The sequence below is a fragment of the Sinocyclocheilus anshuiensis genome, unplaced genomic scaffold (assembly GCF_001515605.1).
Source record: "Sinocyclocheilus anshuiensis isolate Anshui unplaced genomic scaffold, SAMN03320099.WGS_v1.1 scaffold2177, whole genome shotgun sequence".
NCBI classification, from domain to species: domain Eukaryota; kingdom Metazoa; phylum Chordata; class Actinopteri; order Cypriniformes; family Cyprinidae; genus Sinocyclocheilus; species Sinocyclocheilus anshuiensis.
The window spans coordinates 82,140-103,799 of NW_015552714.1; the positions used below are offsets into that span (position 1 = coordinate 82,140).

Consider the following 21,660-nt stretch of genomic DNA (forward strand, 5'->3'; position numbering starts at 1 on the left):
TGGGCGCTTTTTATTTCACTTCTTTTGGACTGATGCATGCAACACCCGCTGAGTGCAATGATAGAGCTTGAAAGATCAAAGATAATTTTTAATATAACTCCGACTGGGTTCGTCTGAAAGAAGAAAGTCATATACACCTAGGATGCCTCGGGGGTGAGTAAAACGCAGCCTAATTTTCATTTTTGGGTGAACTAACCTTTTAAGTGAAAAACTACATACTGTAGCTAAAGTGCTTATAACTTAGATGTCTCTCATCTTCATGACTTGAAAATACAAGATATCTTACAAAGGCAGCACACTAGGTTTTGAAACAACCAATGTGCCACTGGCATCCATAATGCAAGGTAGGGCGAGACTAGATTTTAGTTGCAGAGACAGACAAATGCCATAGAAACAACATTTAAATGCCAAAGAATCTCCAATCATTTCAGTTTCTCTCGACTTCGATGGTTTCTCGTACAAACATACATGAGAACAGACTAGGATGCCAGACATACAAGTCTCATACCTGCAATAAATCACTCAGGTAACATCTCATGCGTGTCTGATGGATAATAGCTACAGGGCTCAGAGCGCAGTGTCTGTTTTCAACTCTTACATGTGGCTCCGATGGCTGTGGCAGAGATCCAGGGCTCAGCACAGGAGATCCCGAGGGGCTGCAGAGCTCAGGGAACGGGTTCGGAATTGCTGGCAAAGACGCTGGACGAACTTGCAACTCTTCTTCCTGAAGTCGCCTACAAGGTGAGACACAAAGAGGCAAGAAAAAAAGAGGTTGTACTTGTACTTTTGTACTGAACACCTTTAAAATTATTCAAAAATGCATACTGTTCCTAACACTAAAACACTTAGCGCTACAACATCTAACCGAACCACCTTGTTAGTTTCTTCTCATTTCATCAAGATCTCATCGGTTCATTAACCATGCAGTATTCCTAATATCATCCGTGTTTTAATCAATATGAAGCTGAGCAGGGAATTAAAGCCCTAAAGTTCCCTGAAAACTTCAGCGCTGTAATGCGATAGGCTAATGAAAAATAAATCAGAAAAATCCGTGTGAAATTCTCACCGCCGCATTACGGATTCTACTACAGAATATATGAATGAAACCTAGAGATTTGAAACCCACTTAGCCAACCGAGAACCGGTTCATGAACTTTCGTAGTGTTCGGCAGAGTTCAGCAGAAAGACACATAGACTGCAGATGCTAAACTTGTCTTCGGGTCTTTGATCTACATCAATAAGACCGGGAATAATACATGACTGCCTCAGCACAGTTGGAGTGACCATAATAACTGAGGGAATAACTGAGAGAGTTTTTAAAATCCGAACCGTAGCAGGGGGTGGGCCGTTCAGGGTTCATGGCCGAGTCAGAACGAAAGAAGACTGCGTGTCTGTGTGAGTGTGTAGAGACGGGAACCTCCGAGTGAACCCATCTCAGTGTGTGTATGTGTGTGAAACTACACCCTGCTGTCATAGAGATCAGAGAAGAGCGGCTGAAAGACAGCAAACGATACAGAAGCCCTGCAGAAAGGTGAGGTGTAAAAGAGCGGATTAGAACAAGCAGTCTGAGAGGATTCTGGGGAGAGAATATATTATGACTATGAACAGAAAGATGACTTTAAAATGTAGCAAGCGTAGATAACATATAATCAACCGTGCCTGAGGGGAGAGTATGAATACATTTTCTTAGATCCAGATCAACCCACTGATAAATAGGTAACATTCAAAATAAATAAAGAGGGAATATATATATTATTTTATATATTATTTATAATAATATATTTTAAGTCATTTAAAATTACTTTTTTAATGAATAATTAACTATAGTAACATTTGACCATTTTTATTATTAAATCACACTAAATTAAATTCACAGCACTAGATATAATCAATGACTTGATAATTACAATGTGTGATACAAGCAGGGTTTCAACAGCTTTTGACCAAATTATTTTCAATTAATATCATTTCATAAAAATGGATGAAATTATGAAATATTAAAGCATATCTCAGCACAACTACGCTACTGTTCGAACGGTAGTTAGTAATATTTTATTAAATAAATTAATACTTATTCATCAAGGTTTCAATTGCATTAAATTGATCATAAGTGAGAGTAAAGAATTTTACATGTACAAATAAAATCTATTTAAATGAAATGCTGCTCTTTTGAACTTTTTATAAGAAAGAATCTTGAAATATTAAGCAGTACAACTATTTTCAATATTGATAATAAGAAGAAAAGTTTCACGAGAACCAAATCAGCATATTAGAATGATTTTTGAAGAATCACGTGACATTGAAGACTGGAGGAATGATGCTGAAAATTTGGCAAATTTTAAGATATTTTAAAACCGAAAACATTTAATTTAAACTCTAATAATATTTCACAATATTTCTATATTTTTGATACTTCATTGTTTAAGGTAATGTAGAAAAAAGTTAATTCACATTCAAAATTTGCTTGATTTTCTAAGTCTGGAAATCATAATTCCACTGATGTTGTCATTTTCATTACCAGTTAAAAACACACACTTAAATGCGTGAATATACAATATAATATAATGTATATAAATATACATTACCTGACGGCATGTATGTGCATTGGCTGTGATCGCCGGAGCTTGTGGGCAGGAGAGTGGAGGGCGGCCACTTTATTACTAGGGGCCCGTGGCAGTGGGGCCACTCTGTTGCCATGGAGTCCACTGCCATCAGTGCTGTGCAAGAGGGGGGCTGAGTCCGAATGCTGGGTCCCACAGGTTGCATAGATGCTCTCATAGGAAGAAAGAGAGGCCATGTCATTCACCAGGGCCTCCAGATCTACATCATCCTCTGCAGCAAAAAACATGCATGGAAAGAGAAAGAGATTGAGTCCTAGATCATTCACAAGCCACACAAGCCTCAGAAATACACTCAATTCACATACAATAGGATGCTAATTAATCACTGATTATTATGCATATTAACTGAGAGACTGTGTGTAATATTTATACTATCATTTGTCTAGCAGAAGAACCTTTTTAATAAACAAAAATTTCCATTATGAAAAATGTAAAAGAAATGATGACCATACTCTACCATTTAAAAGTTCAGGGAAAGTTTTTTCTTTTTAAATGATAATCATTTTATTCAGCAAGGATGCATTAAATTAATCATACTGATCAAACTGAACATATTAGAATGGTTTCTGTAGGATATTATAGACTAAAATAGAAAACAGCCATTTTAAATTGTAATAATATTTCACAATATTATTTTTTCATTAAGTGTATTCTTGCTTAAGAGACCTGTAAGAACAGTATTTTTTTAAATCTTGAGATCCAAACTCCTGAAAGGTAATGTGTATTATACATAACACCATATAAGGCATTCAAATTAATTAAAAAATTAAAAATAATGTTATGTAAATTTGAATTTCTTATATATTCTAAAATAAAACGTCACGTTGCACTGAACCATGGCACCACAACATACATTTTTTATTAGGGAATGTATTTATTTATTTTGATTTCAAAAATTCACTTTAAACAAATCATGTCAAGTTTTCTAGTAGTAAGGCATTCTCACACTAACACCACCACGTTTGACTGTTGGCTAGATTGTGGAATGACATTTTAGCTTCACGCCAGACATTATGGGATGCATGTCATCCAAAATGTTCCATTTTTGACTCACAGAACATTCTTCCAAAAGTCTTGGGGATCAGCCAGGTGCTCTTTGGCAGATGAGAAATGTTCTTGGTTAGCAGTGGTTTCAACATTGCTCCTCTCCCAGCCCACATTTCTTTGGAAGAGTTTTTTAGGATCCACTCTGGCTTCCTGGATGATGTTAAGCTGAGCCTTTGGACACACTTTGACAGATCAGCCACAGAACATTCACCACCATGTCCACTTGTTTTCCATATGTATTATGGTTTAGTGGTGTGCAGGAATTTCAGAAATTGATATAACTTTATGTTGAGGCAAAAACTTTAGTTACCAGTTTTCCCTTATGTTTCAAGAAACTTCCTTTTAAGTATGGTTCGTTTAATTGAATATATATGCATCTTGAGATGGTGTAGCATAGCGATTTAGGATCTGGGACAGTAATCAAGATTTAATGGTCTTATTTGAACAGTATTTGCATAAACTAAGAAAGCAATGCACTAAATGTACAATGCCGCTAACAATACATAGCCACAAGATGGCAGTATCAAATTAAATGAGTAAAGACCAAAGCGGTCAGTGCTTTGGTCACATTTCCCAGTGTTCCCTGATCTAATTAAATCCCTCTAATCTGACTCAGAGCAATTCATCTTGAGTCAATGACCCCACAACATTACTCACTGACATATCCAAAACCAAACAGTCCACCAATCTTGCTCACAGAGAAAACACATCATCACAATACATTCTGTTCTGTGGGAGGAACAGCAGGTGGTTTGTGGAATTGCTCTGTAATAATGGTACATGCCTGTTAAATGAAGCAAGCTGGACAGGTTCAATAGTTGGAGTGTATTTTCATTAACTTGGTTGATGACTGAAATGCTTTAACCTACTGATTCTCATCTGGTTTTGCTTCAAGACCTCAAGTGATAACCTTCACAGTACCAAAACTTAATTTTATCATTAGCATTTAGCGTTATTTTTCTTATTTTTTCCCTGCCGTCCACAACCTTATCAAAACAGCCCTGAGACACATTTTTGGGTCATGACCCATTAGTTGAGAAGCACTTTGTGCAATCGAGACCCATAAAAACTAAGCTTTTAAGTCCCTAGAGTGATCTCCTCAAACAACTGGTACATTTAAAAGGCTAGCAAATCATGCTAAATGTAATGCTAGTGTAGTGTGGGTCACCAAAGTGCTTTTCCTTCATCAGTACGAACAGTTACCACTGCTGAAACGTGCTGTCCCTTATCGATCCGGACTTGTAAAGCAAAGAGAAGGCAGCGATAAAGGGTAAACGTTTATAGACTAGCTAAAAATAATATTTAGCTACACTAACCACAAGGCCATTGGCGCCGACAAAAATAAATAAATAAATAAAAGGACAAATTTAAGGTGGGACCTTTATTCATTGGTTGTTGATTGGATTTTGAGATGTAGGCCTATCCACTGCACTCAAAGGAGGAGAGAGATTAATGCGTTTCATGCCAATTTTAACTACGCTAGCTAGCGAATATTAATTTAGCAACACCTGAGTTACCTTAGCAACCGACAAGTGACCAATCAGAGAGGCTGATTCAAAAACAGATCTAAATCAAAGCTCTGCTTCTGACTTCCTGTAGAATACCAGCAGCGTTCGAACTACCGTGCATTCCATACATACCCCAGACCCACACACTTCCGCGTGAGTCCGAGTGTAAGTGTTCGTGAATGTAAGGAGAGAGCTCGGCAAGTGCCCTGTGCATGAGAGAAGTCTCCTCAAACTCAAACATGCACATTAAATAAGATGAATAGGACTGTAAAACAATTAGGTACTACAAGTACAAGATCTTCAAGAGGTACAGTGAGTACAAGTGATTGTCAAAGAGCATCTTCCCGTTTACCGCTCTAAGCTCTAAATGGTCCGAATATGCTTTGAGAGCTGTTTTCCTCGTCTTTCCAAACACTCCCTTCCTCTTTTCTCCATTTCACATTCCTTAAAGTCACCTTACTAACAAACACAAACATTTCCACAATATACCATGGTATTACCATGTAAGGTTACTTTTACTTTAAAAACAATGGTAATACCATGCTACATATAAAAGAACATGCTATTACCATAGTAACATAAAAAAAAAAACTATGTAATTACTATGGTATGACCAAACATCATGACATTACCACAGTATATGTTGACAGACACCATAGGTTCTTTTTATATGTTATCATGGTGATACCATGTTTTTCGCCTGTGCTACCAAGGTAAACTCATTTAATTAAAGTTTACGTCAAAAAACCATAGCATTAACTATCTACATGTAAAAGAACATGCTATTACCACGGTATTTTAAAATTACATTACTATAGCACATGGTGATGCTATAGGCTCTTGTATGTTACCATCCTGTTCTCACACTTGTTGCACACTTTCAAATTATAAATCCTCAATGCATCATATTCAAGTTAAACTCTTGACTGCATGCTGGATTGTTTTCAGGGCGGGTTTTAGAATGAGGGGCGTGTCTAATTGACCCTTTTCAAAGACCTGCCCCCCTTACTTACTGTTGCTATTAAAGCAAGAAATAAACATGAATGAACATTAGAAGGTATTTTATTTCAACTGTGGAAAGATGTCAATACATGCTATTTTAAGTTCAAGTCAATCTACTCTCAGTTTCGGTGTATTCTGAGATATATTCGGTCAGATCGCCTGTCAGTCAAGCTCCCTGCGAAGGGTCTAATTTAGTGGACAAGTCTGACAAACGTTCCAGAACGTTCCTTACAACCTTAAGTTCACTCTGGTTTATCAGTTATTGTAAGAGGGACACAATACCTTGATTATTAATATCAGATCTTGTCAAACAACTAACAATAACAAACAACACAGTACAAATAAATGGTAAATTAGCTACAGAGCTAATTATAACATTCATTAGCAATCTATAAGGAAGATTCCTAGCTAGCAGTGATTTTTTCAAAAGAGGATACACAGATCTCTTCAGTGGCTAATACTGTCAGACAGACTGTCTCTTTCCTGTTGTTTTTCTTTCAGCTCTCTTTCCTCACTGTGGAACTGTGTTTCAGAAGACGGTCCAACCTCATGTGCCCAGCTCTCTCTCTCTTTGTGTGTGTGTACTGAATATAGGTCACCTCATATAACTCCAGCCTCAACTTATAGAGCGCAAACAGGCATGTAAGTGCAAGCATGTACTCATACACCCCCACCCACCCAGTGGCTTGCCACAGATGACCAGAAACAAACACAACAAGAAAGATTTATAGGCTTTTACACTGTGTGTGTATCCTCAAGTGTGTGTCTGTGTGTGTATGGGATACAGGAGTACTGCCATCTCGCCCTGCCCATTAGGAAGCCGTCAACGGTCCCCACGAGGACATTGGCTTAATATGCAGACTAAATGTCTTATTGAGCATCTAAAAATGCAGAACAGTTTGTGTGAGGATTCAGAGTAGAGGAAAGAAAACATCATTACCTCAGAATATAAACAGTAGAAGTTAATAAAAAGTCCACATCAATACTCCGTTTACTTAGCATACACATTTGTCCCAAGTTAACTAAATATGACAAACTCTCCCTTTGATCTCAGTTTGATGATGCTCTCATTTGGAAAAATTAATCATAAATAATTTGTATTACTGTTTTCCTGGATGCAGGGGTTTTAAAACAATTTTACACCAAGGTGTTTTTTTTTTCAAAAGGAACTCAATTCCTAAAATACAAAGGCAGCTATATTTATGTATAAAGGATAAATATATATATGTGTGTGTGTGTGTGCAAGCATATATAAACCTTCTGACCTCCTAGGGGCTCATTGGACCCAGTTCCCAAACCTCTGCTTTAAGTGGGTTGTTTACTATAAATTAGTATTTAGAATTCTTTATATAAAAACAATAGACAGCCAAGAAGATGTATGCATGTATCAATGTCAGCATTTTTTACAACCCTGACCAGTGCAACCAGCCCACAGTGTATATATGTCTACACACAATAGCCTGCTGTGGCTTTCTGAAAAATCTATATGCTTCAGGGTAGTGACACGTTAAAGCAAGGCAGCATCTGGACAGCAGAGCAGGACATAGACACACACAAGATCTGTGGCCAACAGCTTTGCTCACGGCTATAAAACGGTTAGCAATTCGGGAAAGGCCCTGACTTGCACAGCTCGTGGAGGATATACAACGCTAAGTGCACACAACCACTGCAGCTACAGGAGGGGTCGCCAGTAACCTCTGTGACCTTACAGAACCCAGTGACCTCCACAATGCTACTGAGGACAAACGCTTCCTGTGCAATCCAATTAGATGTTGCCACTCCAAATGCAACAGAACTAAAGTAATTGAATGTACAGGAATAAAACCAGAGAACGGCCCTTTAATAACCCACCTGGGTGATTAGGAGAATTCCGATTGGACGACTGCTGGAAGCTTGAACCGATGAGATTTGATGGTCTGTGAGAGGGGGTGCGGTCAACAATGTCCTGAAGAAAAAAAAACCTGAGAAGGTCAGACAGCTCAAGTACATAAAAATTATATATATGAAGAGATGCATGCAAGCTGATGTCTCCGCCACTTTATGCCATGACCAATACTTTATGAGAATTTCAGGCTATAGTGTGCTTCTAATGTAGATACTTCTAATCTTTAATGGAACCATTCACCACCCAAAAAAATGAGGATTTTGTCATCACTTGCTCACCCTTATAAATGTTCTTGTATGATTTACTTTCTTCTATCAAGTAAAAAAAAAAAGTAAATTTTTTGAAAAAAATTAAAAAATACTGGTCACTTCAAAATAATGAAAATAAATGAGGATTGAAAGCAAGGCTGCTCAATGATGACAAAAATCAATCAAATATCTTGGTTAATATTGGGATCACAAGATTACAATATATTATATTACATACACTTACATATAAGTATATATATATAGTTCAGTCATGAAACTCTAGATGGCGCAGGCTGACGGGTTGTTAATGTAACTGATGATATTCAGAGAGTTAAACGACTTGGCACAAGCTGATTGGTTCATGCTGCATATGCAGCCAATGAGCTTACTGCCTTGCATTTATATGGCTGGCTAGCATTCACTTGAGACTCCTGCAGCGCGCTTTCAGAGTTTCTCTGAAACCCTCCACCTTCCCCAGCTCCACCTGTATAGATCTGCTACGGGTTATTTTATATGCTATTTGTGCAGCAGCAGTATGTCTTAAATACTCATGGCACCGTATCGCCATATGCATTGGCAGATCTAATCTGCCGAGACCAAATACAATAACATTATCATATCCATCACCATGCTAAAATCTTCCGACAGTTGTCATGATTGAAATACATTTAAATAAATAATATACAAATTATATTTAAAAAAAAAAAACTAATAATATCAACTATGTTGTAGTGGTGCACTTTCACAACCTCCTGAAAACTAATAAACATTTAGGGAAGGGCGAGTGCTTTCAAGGAAAAGGGGGAAAATGGATTCCTAACATAAAACAAGAGTGAAATGGAATACGGCACAGTAATTGTTTTAATTGTTTTATTTTGTTTTCATAATCATTGAAAACAATAAATTGCATGGTAAAACAATAAGAAACAATATAAACAATATATATGCTCTATATTTCAAATCTTCTGAAGTCATGTGATTTCTTTGTGTGAGGAGCAGACTGAAATTTACAATGTTACTCACTCAAAATTTTGACATCTGCATTCATGAATGTATCAGCGATTTCGGATTCCTGATCATGAGTGAATAATTTTTCTGAATCGGATCTTTTAATGAATTAGTTGATCCAGTTTACAAAACTAACTGATCCAGTTTTGACTTTTTGACTTAATGGTCCAGTAAGAAGGGAAGATTATCAGTGAATAAGTTTTGGTCTATTTCTCCCATAAAACTAACAAATGACTTGGAAGATCATCACGAACCATATGGAATATTTTTATGATACTTTAACGATGATTTTGCATGCTTTTTGAAGCTTGAGAGCCCCAATCTTCTTTTGCATTCCAGTAAAGAAAATGACCAACATAAGGGTGAGTAAATGATGACAGTTTTTGGGTGACCTATTCTTTAATGTCATAGTTTACATCTCAGTTATAATTTGGAAATGGGCAAATACTCCAATATAGACTTCATCTCTGAAATAATACATCAAATAGGTTATTTATCTATTGGATAAAATAAAAAACATATGTCCATAACCTAAAACAACAGCTCTAGTGCTCTCAAACCGCACACACAATCTCACACCATATAATTCAAAGCAGAATGCACAAAGCTGAGAGTAGTAGTCCAAGAAAAAAATAAAAATAAAAGTAAAGCCACATTTTCAATTTCCAGTTTTCTAGGAAACCTAAGAACATGGAAGCCGAATTTCCAGGAACTAGCCTCTGCCAGAGGTCCCCATGCTCTCTTTTCTGCCTGCCTTCTTTCCATTTCTCTCTTCACGCTGCACCAAGCCAGCCGGCTCTCAGAAAAGAGAAAAACATCTATAAAAAAGAGAAGGGAAATTTACAGCTCTGAGAAAGCTTCTCTAATGCTTCAGCCAGTGTACTGTTAATCTTGAGCAATGTTAAAAGACCAAAAAATGCTGCACACCAACAGAAGTTATTCACTTTTTATTTGCTCAATTAAACCGGGTTGAATTTGGGCCATATTACTTTAAATTCAAACTTTAAAGGCTTTTTACATACTTTTTACTCTCTTCAAGGAAGCTCAAAAATGGAACGCACCAGGATCTGTAGCAGGGGTTGACAGAGGAATGCGAGAGGGTGTGTGTATATATATGTGTGTGTTGTACTTGGATGGGCTCCAGGCCTTGTGTCCGTTATGTAAACCTTAACCCACCAGCTGATTCCACGGGGCAACAAAGGCAGAGAATTTCCTAGAAAGGCAGGTCACGTGACCCAAGTAGAGCCTTGGCTATTGACTAGGCTAAAGAGTGGTTAGAAATCCAAAGCATTTTGGAGTTGATCTCTGACCCTGAAAGCCATAACTTGGCCATTCTAGGCGCTGATGTGATCCACAAACATACACATTTGTCCCAAGTTAACTAAATATGACAAACTCTCCCTTTGATCTCAGTTTGATGATGCTCTCATTTGGAAAAATTAATCATAAATAATTTGTATTACTGTTTTCCTGGATGCAGGGGTTTTAAAACAATTTTACACCAAGGTGTTTTTTTTTTCAAAAGGAACTCAATTCCTAAAATACAAAGGCAGCTATATTTATGTATAAAGGATAAATATATATATGTGTGTGTGTGTGTGCAAGCATATATAAACCTTCTGACCTCCTAGGGGCTCATTGGACCCAGTTCCCAAACCTCTGCTTTAAGTGGGTTGTTTACTATAAATTAGTATTTAGAATTCTTTATATAAAAACAATAGACAGCCAAGAAGATGTATGCATGTATCAATGTCAGCATTTTTTACAACCCTGACCAGTGCAACCAGCCCACAGTGTATATATGTCTACACACAATAGCCTGCTGTGGCTTTCTGAAAAATCTATATGCTTCAGGGTAGTGACACGTTAAAGCAAGGCAGCATCTGGACAGCAGAGCAGGACATAGACACACACAAGATCTGTGGCCAACAGCTTTGCTCACGGCTATAAAACGGTTAGCAATTCGGGAAAGGCCCTGACTTGCACAGCTCGTGGAGGATATACAACGCTAAGTGCACACAACCACTGCAGCTACAGGAGGGGTCGCCAGTAACCTCTGTGACCTTACAGAACCCAGTGACCTCCACAATGCTACTGAGGACAAACGCTTCCTGTGCAATCCAATTAGATGTTGCCACTCCAAATGCAACAGAACTAAAGTAATTGAATGTACAGGAATAAAACCAGAGAACGGCCCTTTAATAACCCACCTGGGTGATTAGGAGAATTCCGATTGGACGACTGCTGGAAGCTTGAACCGATGAGATTTGATGGTCTGTGAGAGGGGGTGCGGTCAACAATGTCCTGAAGAAAAAAAAACCTGAGAAGGTCAGACAGCTCAAGTACATAAAAATTATATATATGAAGAGATGCATGCAAGCTGATGTCTCCGCCACTTTATGCCATGACCAATACTTTATGAGAATTTCAGGCTATAGTGTGCTTCTAATGTAGATACTTCTAATCTTTAATGGAACCATTCACCACCCAAAAAAATGAGGATTTTGTCATCACTTGCTCACCCTTATAAATGTTCTTGTATGATTTACTTTCTTCTATCAAGTAAAAAAAAAAAAGTAAATTTTTTGAAAAAAATTAAAAAATACTGGTCACTTCAAAATAATGAAAATAAATGAGGATTGAAAGCAAGGCTGCTCAATGATGACAAAAATCAATCAAATATCTTGGTTAATATTGGGATCACAAGATTACAATATATTATATTACATACACTTACATATAAGTATATATATATAGTTCAGTCATGAAACTCTAGATGGCGCAGGCTGACGGGTTGTTAATGTAACTGATGATATTCAGAGAGTTAAACGACTTGGCACAAGCTGATTGGTTCATGCTGCATATGCAGCCAATGAGCTTACTGCCTTGCATTTATATGGCTGGCTAGCATTCACTTGAGACTCCTGCAGCGCGCTTTCAGAGTTTCTCTGAAACCCTCCACCTTCCCCAGCTCCACCTGTATAGATCTGCTACGGGTTATTTTATATGCTATTTGTGCAGCAGCAGTATGTCTTAAATACTCATGGCACCGTATCGCCATATGCATTGGCAGATCTAATCTGCCGAGACCAAATACAATAACATTATCATATCCATCACCATGCTAAAATCTTCCGACAGTTGTCATGATTGAAATACATTTAAATAAATAATATACAAATTATATTTAAAAAAAAAAAACTAATAATATCAACTATGTTGTAGTGGTGCACTTTCACAACCTCCTGAAAACTAATAAACATTTAGGGAAGGGCGAGTGCTTTCAAGGAAAAGGGGGAAAATGGATTCCTAACATAAAACAAGAGTGAAATGGAATACGGCACAGTAATTGTTTTATTACAATTATTTTGTTTTCATAATCATTGAAAACAATAAATTGCATGGTAAAACAATAAGAAACAATATATACGACCACTGTGCTCTATATTTCAAATCTTCTGAAGTCATGTGATTTCTTTGTGTGAGGAGCAGACTGAAATTTACAATGTTACTCACTCAAAATTTTGACATCTGCATTCATGAATGTATCAGCGATTTCGGATTCCTGATCATGAGTGAATAATTTTTCTGAATCGGATCTTTTAATGAATTAGTTGATCCAGTTTACAAAACTAACTGATCCAGTTTTGACTTTTTGACTTAATGGTCCAGTAAGAAGGGAAGATTATCAGTGAATAAGTTTTGGTCTATTTCTCCCATAAAACTAACAAATGACTTGGAAGATCATCACGAACCATATGGAATATTTTTATGATACTTTAACGATGATTTTGCATGCTTTTTGAAGCTTGAGAGCCCCAATCTTCTTTTGCATTCCAGTAAAGAAAATGACCAACATAAGGGTGAGTAAATGATGACAGTTTTTGGGTGACCTATTCTTTAATGTCATAGTTTACATCTCAGTTATAATTTGGAAATGGGCAAATACTCCAATATAGACTTCATCTCTGAAATAATACATCAAATAGGTTATTTATCTATTGGATAAAATAAAAAACATATGTCCATAACCTAAAACAACAGCTCTAGTGCTCTCAAACCGCACACACAATCTCACACCATATAATTCAAAGCAGAATGCACAAAGCTGAGAGTAGTAGTCCAAGAAAAAAATAAAAATAAAAGTAAAGCCACATTTTCAATTTCCAGTTTTCTAGGAAACCTAAGAACATGGAAGCCGAATTTCCAGGAACTAGCCTCTGCCAGAGGTCCCCATGCTCTCTTTTCTGCCTGCCTTCTTTCCATTTCTCTCTTCACGCTGCACCAAGCCAGCCGGCTCTCAGAAAAGAGAAAAACATCTATAAAAAAGAGAAGGGAAATTTACAGCTCTGAGAAAGCTTCTCTAATGCTTCAGCCAGTGTACTGTTAATCTTGAGCAATGTTAAAAGACCAAAAAATGCTGCACACCAACAGAAGTTATTCACTTTTTATTTGCTCAATTAAACCGGGTTGAATTTGGGCCATATTACTTTAAATTCAAACTTTAAAGGCTTTTTACATACTTTTTACTCTCTTCAAGGAAGCTCAAAAATGGAACGCACCAGGATCTGTAGCAGGGGTTGACAGAGGAATGCGAGAGGGTGTGTGTATATATATGTGTGTGTTGTACTTGGATGGGCTCCAGGCCTTGTGTCCGTTATGTAAACCTTAACCCACCAGCTGATTCCACGGGGCAACAAAGGCAGAGAATTTCCTAGAAAGGCAGGTCACGTGACCCAAGTAGAGCCTTGGCTATTGACTAGGCTAAAGAGTGGTTAGAAATCCAAAGCATTTTGGAGTTGATCTCTGACCCTGAAAGCCATAACTTGGCCATTCTAGGCGCTGATGTGATCCACAAACAAACACAATTGCTCAACTTTCCCATTTGGCTCTTGGTGACCAGACACCCAGCTATAAAACTGAAACACAATTCCAAGTCTCCTTTTGACCTATGACCTCTGAGCCTAATCGTCATCCTCATTAACTACAAGCAACTTAAGACTTACAACTCGCCACGGAACTAATCCCTAACCATACCTAAAGAGGAAAAGAAATAACGGATAACAGACTGACTGAACTAAATTTGCAGATATGATACTAAGAAAGATTAAACAAAGATGTACACTTCTCAGGAAAAAAATCGATAAGAATACATATAGAGAAACACTGGGCAGGAAGAAAAGAAAAAGTAAGTGTAGACCAAAAAAAAAGGAAGAAAAAACAGGGATAACCTGATATAAAAGGGGACATGAACTGAGAAACCAAAATTCCCTTGATGTTTTGACATAAGAAGTCATTGTACTATAAAGACATCCTGTAAGTTTCAGAACTCAAAACTTTGCCATTAGTCTAAAGAGAGCCTATATTGAAGGCAGTCTGCCAAAACAACAGCTTGTGGAATGTTCTACTCTATGATGTAATAGTGTGGATAAGCACCGCCTCCACAGAGGAAGATGAACGCCTGCTTCTACATCACTGCCTGTTTAGCCCCACCCACCAATTCGAGCATGTAGTGTTTACAAGAGAGGCGAACACAGGTCTACGCAGAAACCACACAAAGATGCTCTGAAGACAACAAGACGCTGTAACGCACAGTGTTTGCGTTGCCTTACTTCTGATCCCAATGTAAGGAAAGAGTGAATTAACTTTATTTTTATTGAAGATACAGACCACGTCAGGAAGAACTTGGTCCTTTGTTCACTTCATTGTACTGCGAATTCGTTTACAAACAAGGCACAATTTGATTCGGTATTTTCAAAAAGATTGAATCTGACAGTAATGTAGCAACATACGTGTGAGTAACTGTTTTCATTACGTGGTCACTATTGCTTTGTCTCTTCTTACAGATCGTTTGATATTTATTGAGTTGTTTATGCCTTTTTGACATAAATCATAGGAGCATCCATCTGTGAGGAATGTACGCTGTCAAACATACACAGCTGTTAGCCAATCATAGCAGTGGGTGTTTACTTCCGAGTCTACAATTCGCCACGCCTATTCAAACAGAGCACTCTGATGAGGGGTTTAAAACCAGACAGAAAATAGCCGATTACTTCTAAATTATGATGTTTTTTTTATGTAAAAATCTTGATAACATTGTAAGTGGACCTCAGAGAACAGTACAAAATACAAAAACAAAGGCAGTTCATGACCCCTTTAAAATTCTGGCCAATTACAATAAACTACTAAATATTTTCATGTCATAGCGATAAATGGTCAATATTAAAAATTCTATACTATTGTCTAAATATATAAACAAACCTAAAAACTAAATGCATTTGAATTTAAGCATTTTTATAAATGTACAGGATGATACAATGTACAATATGAAAAAATGCATATACTATGAGATTTGCTAAAGATTACATTTAAAAGCGTTTTTAAAGATTAACTTCAAAACATAAAAATATGAGAAATAAGCATGCACAATTTCAATAATACTGATAAATCTCTGAAAAATGAATGAATTTGTTAATAATGAAAAATATCTCTAATTCGATACAGAGTATCTTGACTGTCACAACTGAACGAAACACGTAGTTTGAATGCTGAATGGAGGATAACAGACAGCCGCAGCAGAAAGAAGAGTTTACGTGAACTTGAATTTAATTTATATATTCATCTGTACCTCACATTAAATTATGGAACGGCTTCAGAACACTTGGAATATAGTGCACGATAACTTTATGGTGCTTTATAAGGTTTTTGTGCATTTCATGGGGCTTCACAATAACACAATAGTTAACAAACATTATCGGATTTGGATCGGTCTCGTCTGACCGATACCCAATCCGGCAGGAAATGGCAGTATCGGATTGGTGCATCCCTAAATACAACTGCGCTCACGGTGACCCGAGTTCGAATCCCGTCTCATGGTCCTTTGCCAAACCCGCTCCCATCTCTCTCCACCCAATGCTGTCTGCTCTATACTGTCCTGTACAAATAAAGGCATAAAAAGGCCTATACAAAGTTTGATCAATTAATGTAATAAATTATTAAATTATAATACACATGAATAAATATCTGTTGTATTTCATTTTAGAATTAGTTTGCATTCATTTTTATCATTAACTTTGGCTTAATTTCAATCCAAAGACATTGGATTTTTGAATGTTTTATTAATAATTTAATTAGGTATTTAACAATTTATTTAAAGATTTAATTTTAGGTATTTTGGTCACATTATAAATAAATAAATGTGAAAGTGGACTACAGTCCCTTTAATGCCTTAAAGAGAAAAAGAGCAGAACCACAGTGCAAGCCAGGGTGCCGGAGTTGTGTTGGCCTGAAGTGAATATTTGGGCTGCGTTGCCCCCCTGCTTGAGAAGATCCAGGCCAGGTGCCTGTGGCTCTGAGAAACCCCCTGCAGAGTTACATACGGCCACAGACAGAGGGCAGCCCACACCCCTGCCTTCACCGTATACACTCAAGCTCTGCCATGTTCACAAGCACCAGCCACTTGTATAGCCATCCCAGGTATGGGCAGGGAAGAAGGGGGAGGGTCTGAGAAAGAAACAGTTTGTGGAAGTGCTGGATAGTTTATAAAATTTAAACTAAATGAATCATATTAGAGAGAGTGAGAAGACAAGCAAAGTCAAATACAGAGAAAGAGGGCTGACTGCGTAGCCCGGGTATAAATAGCAACAGCCGCCACTTTGCATGTCAGCATGTCAGCTGTGCAGCACTATGGCAACGCCATGGCGACGAAAGGCATGCGGACATGCCACAGAACCCTCGGGAACCGCCGTGCTGAAGCGATGAGTCCCCTTGAGCTAGTTCAGGAGGATTTGTGCATGTGAGCGCTCAGGTTTGCGTGCAGATTCCGCTCGAGGAGTCATTACAGCACGGTCAGGGAACACTGACACAGTGCCCTGCTGAACTTGAAAGCTCTGTAGACTCCATTGCTTCAGAAGGAGCAATACAGATACTTCTATACTAGGCTTTACCTGGTAGTTTGGATGATGGAGGAAATAGTCTGGGCATCCAGCTAAGGCCATACTCAGAGTTCCCGCAATTGGTGTGAGCTGTCACATGCACCTTCAAACCCCTGTGCAACAACCTGAGAGAAAAACAAAGAGAGACTTTAATATCGCAAAAATATACCAAATCTCAGTGATGACCACTTTGCAACATTTATACTAAAAAGTAGTATTTTGTATTTGTGAGTAAATCAGTGTTTTCTAAATTAATCATTTAGGGAATGAATCATATACTCATAGTTTTGAATTTACGTGTTGTAAAGGAAACTTTTATTTGTTGGACCTACTGAACGAATATGTAAACAAACTGAATCAGTGAGGCATCTGTGAACAAGTCAGTTGAGTGAATGATTTAGTGAGTCACTCATAACACAAACGAATCATTTGTCACCACCTCCTAGTGTAACAATGTAACATGCAGAAAGAGTGACTGAACCATTCAGGAAACCAAGCCAAACAAATCCTTTTGGTGAAGAGATTCAAAAGATTCCAATTGCTGAGAAAAAGTCCCCATTACTATAATGTTAAATGTATATATTGTTAAATCATAACTTGTGATTAACCAAAATGCTTCTATTTTGCAATTTTATGATATAAATTCTAAATCAAAAAAAAATCTGTTGTATTATAAGCATAACATTTTAAAGGGGTCATGAACTGCCTTTGTTTTTTATTTTGTACTGTTCTCTGAGGTCCACTTATAATGTTATCAAGGTTTTTACATCAAAAAAACAATTTTAAAGTAATAGGCTATTTTCTGTCCGTTTTTAACCCCCCTCATCAGAACGCTCAGTTTGAATAGGCGTGGCGGATTGTAGACTCGGAAGTAAATGCCCACTGCTATGATTGGCTAACACTCGTGTTTGACAGCCTACATGCTTTACAGATGGACGCTGCTGTGATTTAGATTAAAACTGCATAAATACTCAGTACATATTAAAAGATTTGTATTAAGACAAAGCAATAGTGACCACAATAAAAACTTTATTTCTCACACGACATTGGTGCGACATTACTGTCTGAACATAACAGTTGGTACAGCATTGTCTTTCAGTCTCAATCTTTTTGAAAATCCTGCCTCAAATTGTACCTTGTTTGTAAACGAATCCGCAATAAAATGAAGTGAACAAAGGATTCTTATGGACACGGTCTGGAACTTCATTAACAAAGTTCATTCACTCTTTCCTAACGTTGAGATCAGAAGGAAGGCAATGCAAAGACTGTTTTTCCACAACTTTGCACTGCACAGCATCTTGTTGTCTTCAGAGCATCTTTATCATTTGGTTTCTGTGGAGACCTGTGTTCGCCTCTCTTGTTATTTACACTACATGCGTGAATCAGTGGGCGGGGCTAAACAGGCAGTGATGTAGAAGCAGGCATTGATCTTCTGCGGTGGTGGTGCTTAGCCACACTATTACATCATAGAGTGGCATATTCCACAAGCTGTCGTTTTGTCAAACTGGCTTCAATATATGCTGTTTTTAGACTAACGAAAAAGTTCTGAGTTCTGAAACAAACTTACAGAATGTTTTTATAGCACATTGGCCTCTTATATGCCAAAAGATCAAAGGGAATTTTGATTTCTCAGTTCATGACCCCTTTAAAGTCACAAAGAAATGGAAACAGCAACATCATTTCTTCCATACTATGACATAGGTACATCTGAGTGAAACAATTATTGAAAATGATAAACATATACAGTGGTGTGAAAAAGTGTTGGCCCCCTTCCTGATTTCTTATTTTTTTGCATGTTTGTCTCAGGAAGGGGTCCAACACTTTTTCACACCACTGTACTTGGTTCATTCCATCATTTGTTGAGTAGGTGGAGGCAAACTGGCTGAATGTGCACTTGTTAGAAATTGATTAAGAATTACGAGTTACATTTTTTTTATTAAATAGGTAGGGTGAATTTCCATTTTATGCTGACTTGAAGCAAAATCGGTTTTATCAGTTTCTTTTCAACTCATTCCTATGCTCCTGCAAGGTAACTTATAGTATACGTCTATAGATATACTAATCAGTGCATGTGGTAAAACAAATCAAGCACTAGGGATGTAATAATATCAAAATCTCACTATACGATAATATCGCGATATGACGTCCACAATACGATATTTATTGCAATCTTTAAAAAAAAAAAGACAAATAAGGAATTGGAAAAAATTTACATTTTGTACATTTTAAAGTTAAAGCTGAACTTCCGGTGGCGCTACGAGTAAGCAGCATTAAACAGAGTTCAGTCAAAAACTTAAGCTAGCTTTAAACTAGCATTTAAAATAAAGAAAAACAAGTTCACCGGTGAAATGAGTTTGACTTCGAGACAAAAGATGAGCACCAAAGGAGGAAAGGAAGAAAGAAGATAAGGAGGGAAAGGAAGAAAAACGGAGAACACTGAGTCCAATTAGCATAGGCAATGCTAATGGACGTCAGCAAGATCAAGATGTGCTGAAGGAATTAAAGAAACTCCGTAAAGAAAATCAAGGACACAATTCAACTAAGATGTCCCTAGAAAGAGTGGAGCAAACGGTCAAAGATATAAAGGATCAATTAACTGAACACGAAGAGAGAATCGAAAAGGTGGAAGAGAGAATAAGCACGTGGAAGATATAATGATGCGACATAAGAGGGCAATAAAGTACCTGCTCCACCGGGATGTGGATCTCACTGCAAAGTGTGATTAACTTGAAAACAGAATGAGGCGCAATAACATCCAAATCTATCAGATACCAGAAGGAAGTGAAGCAAAAGATATGGCAGGATTTGTGAAGAAGTTGCTGAATGATGTGCTTAATTTACCACCAGACATGGATATTAAGATCGAAAGAGCACATCGCTCATTAGCAACCAAAGCCAGTGGACCCAACAGCTCCCCCCAGGTCGATTATCATAAGATTCCTGGATGCAGTGGTGAAAGACACGATCATCAGACAAGCGTGGAGCCAGGGTCAGATTCACTTCCAAGAAAGGCGAATTTTCTTTGACCAAGACTACTCTCCGGACCTTCAGAAGAAAAGAGCAAAAGTCTACGAAGTCATCAAACAGCTAAAAAGGAAGGGAATAGAGGCAAAATGCATATACCCGGCACAACAAACTTAGCACTGGGGAGAAAACATTTGCAACGCTGAAGGACGCAACAACGCAGCTGAGAGAACTGGAAATTGAAGTACGTTGTGGAGAGAGGGAGATAATGGAAGAAGAGCTGAAAGAAAGGCCAGGAAGCAAGGCAGGAGAAAACGGGGCACAGTACTGTCAGCACGTGATATTAAGGCCTTGATTCAAGAAGTGTAACGTACCTCAAAAACAGACAATAGTGAGTCTGAACGTGTTCCACGTAAACTCAGGAAGGTTTGTTCCCCCCTTTACTAATAGAACATTATTGCAATTATGTTATTATGAACATTTTCATATGTTAGGTTGCCACAAGTTCATACAAGTTTTATGTTAAAGGGGTCATATGATGCGATTTCAACTTTTCCTTTCTCTTTGGAGTGTTACAAGCTCTTGGTGCATAAAGAAGATCTGTAAAGTTGCAAAGACTAAAGTCTCAAATCCAAAGAGATATTCTTTATAAAAGTTAAGAGTCAACCACACCTACCTAAAACATCTCGTTCTAACACGCCCCAATATGTCTACATCAAGATGTGGGAAGATTTGCATAACGCCGCCCAAATGTTCATGCAAAGAAAGAAGGCTTAACTTTTATTCTCGCTGTAGTATTGTTGTTGCCGCCACACCCATGTCGTGAAGGTGCTGTGTGTTTCGTTGTGAAAGCGAAACTACTTTGTTTGGCCTTCCAAAAGAGGACGATATCCGCTTTGTCATGCCTGGAGCTGATCCATGCTGGTCGCTGAGGAAATACATCAACTTCGCGCTGTGGATCGCCGGATCGGCTTTCACCGTGGACGAAGCGGAGTCCAGCCTGGGGTCGTCACATGTGGTTGCCACAAGCCCGCCGGCCGCGCCATTCTCAAGCCCGCCCGCCGCCGCTCACTCTAGCCCTCCATGTGTGACGCTGTGTGTTTCGTTGTGAAAGCGAAATTACTTTGTTTTAATAATAATAACAACAATGACAATAATAGCCATATATTGTAAAACAATTGCACTGTAAAATAAGTGAATATTAATATTTCATAGGTATATTATTTTTGCTTTATAATACAGTAGGAAAATCTTTCCTAATAATTTCTACACTTGCATTTAAACCGCTAGCTGTCAGCAATTCATACTGCACCTTTAAAGGTCCCCTGAAATGCTTAGAAACACGCAGCGTTACTCTATGTGTTGATGTCATTTTAACTGAAACAGAAAGACAGGGCGGGACATATCAAGCAGCCCTGCCCCTTTTTAAAATAGCCAATAGCG

The 21,660-nt window shown here is 37.8% G+C and overlaps 1 protein-coding gene across 3 annotated transcripts in view; it reads right to left on the bottom strand.

Annotated features, from left to right (window-relative positions):
* LOC107667783 (growth factor receptor-bound protein 10-like) overlaps nt 1–21,660 on the bottom strand; it is a 60,744-nt gene that overhangs the window by 35,155 nt on the left and 3,929 nt on the right. For 2 of the 3 annotated variants that reach the window (XM_016459507.1, XM_016459506.1), the window contains 4 exons: nt 17,266–17,378; nt 11,530–11,623; nt 2,586–2,832; nt 599–734 (listed from right to left, as the gene is read on the bottom strand). In XM_016459507.1, coding sequence (XP_016314993.1) covers nt 599–734; nt 2,586–2,832; nt 11,530–11,623; nt 17,266–17,316 — 528 coding nt within the window. In that variant the 5' untranslated portion in view covers nt 17,317–17,378. Of the gene's footprint in view, nt 1–598; nt 735–2,585; nt 2,833–3,675; nt 3,854–11,529; nt 11,624–17,265; nt 17,379–21,660 lie in introns of those variants that run through there. The other variant, XM_016459508.1, reaches the window with a different exon arrangement.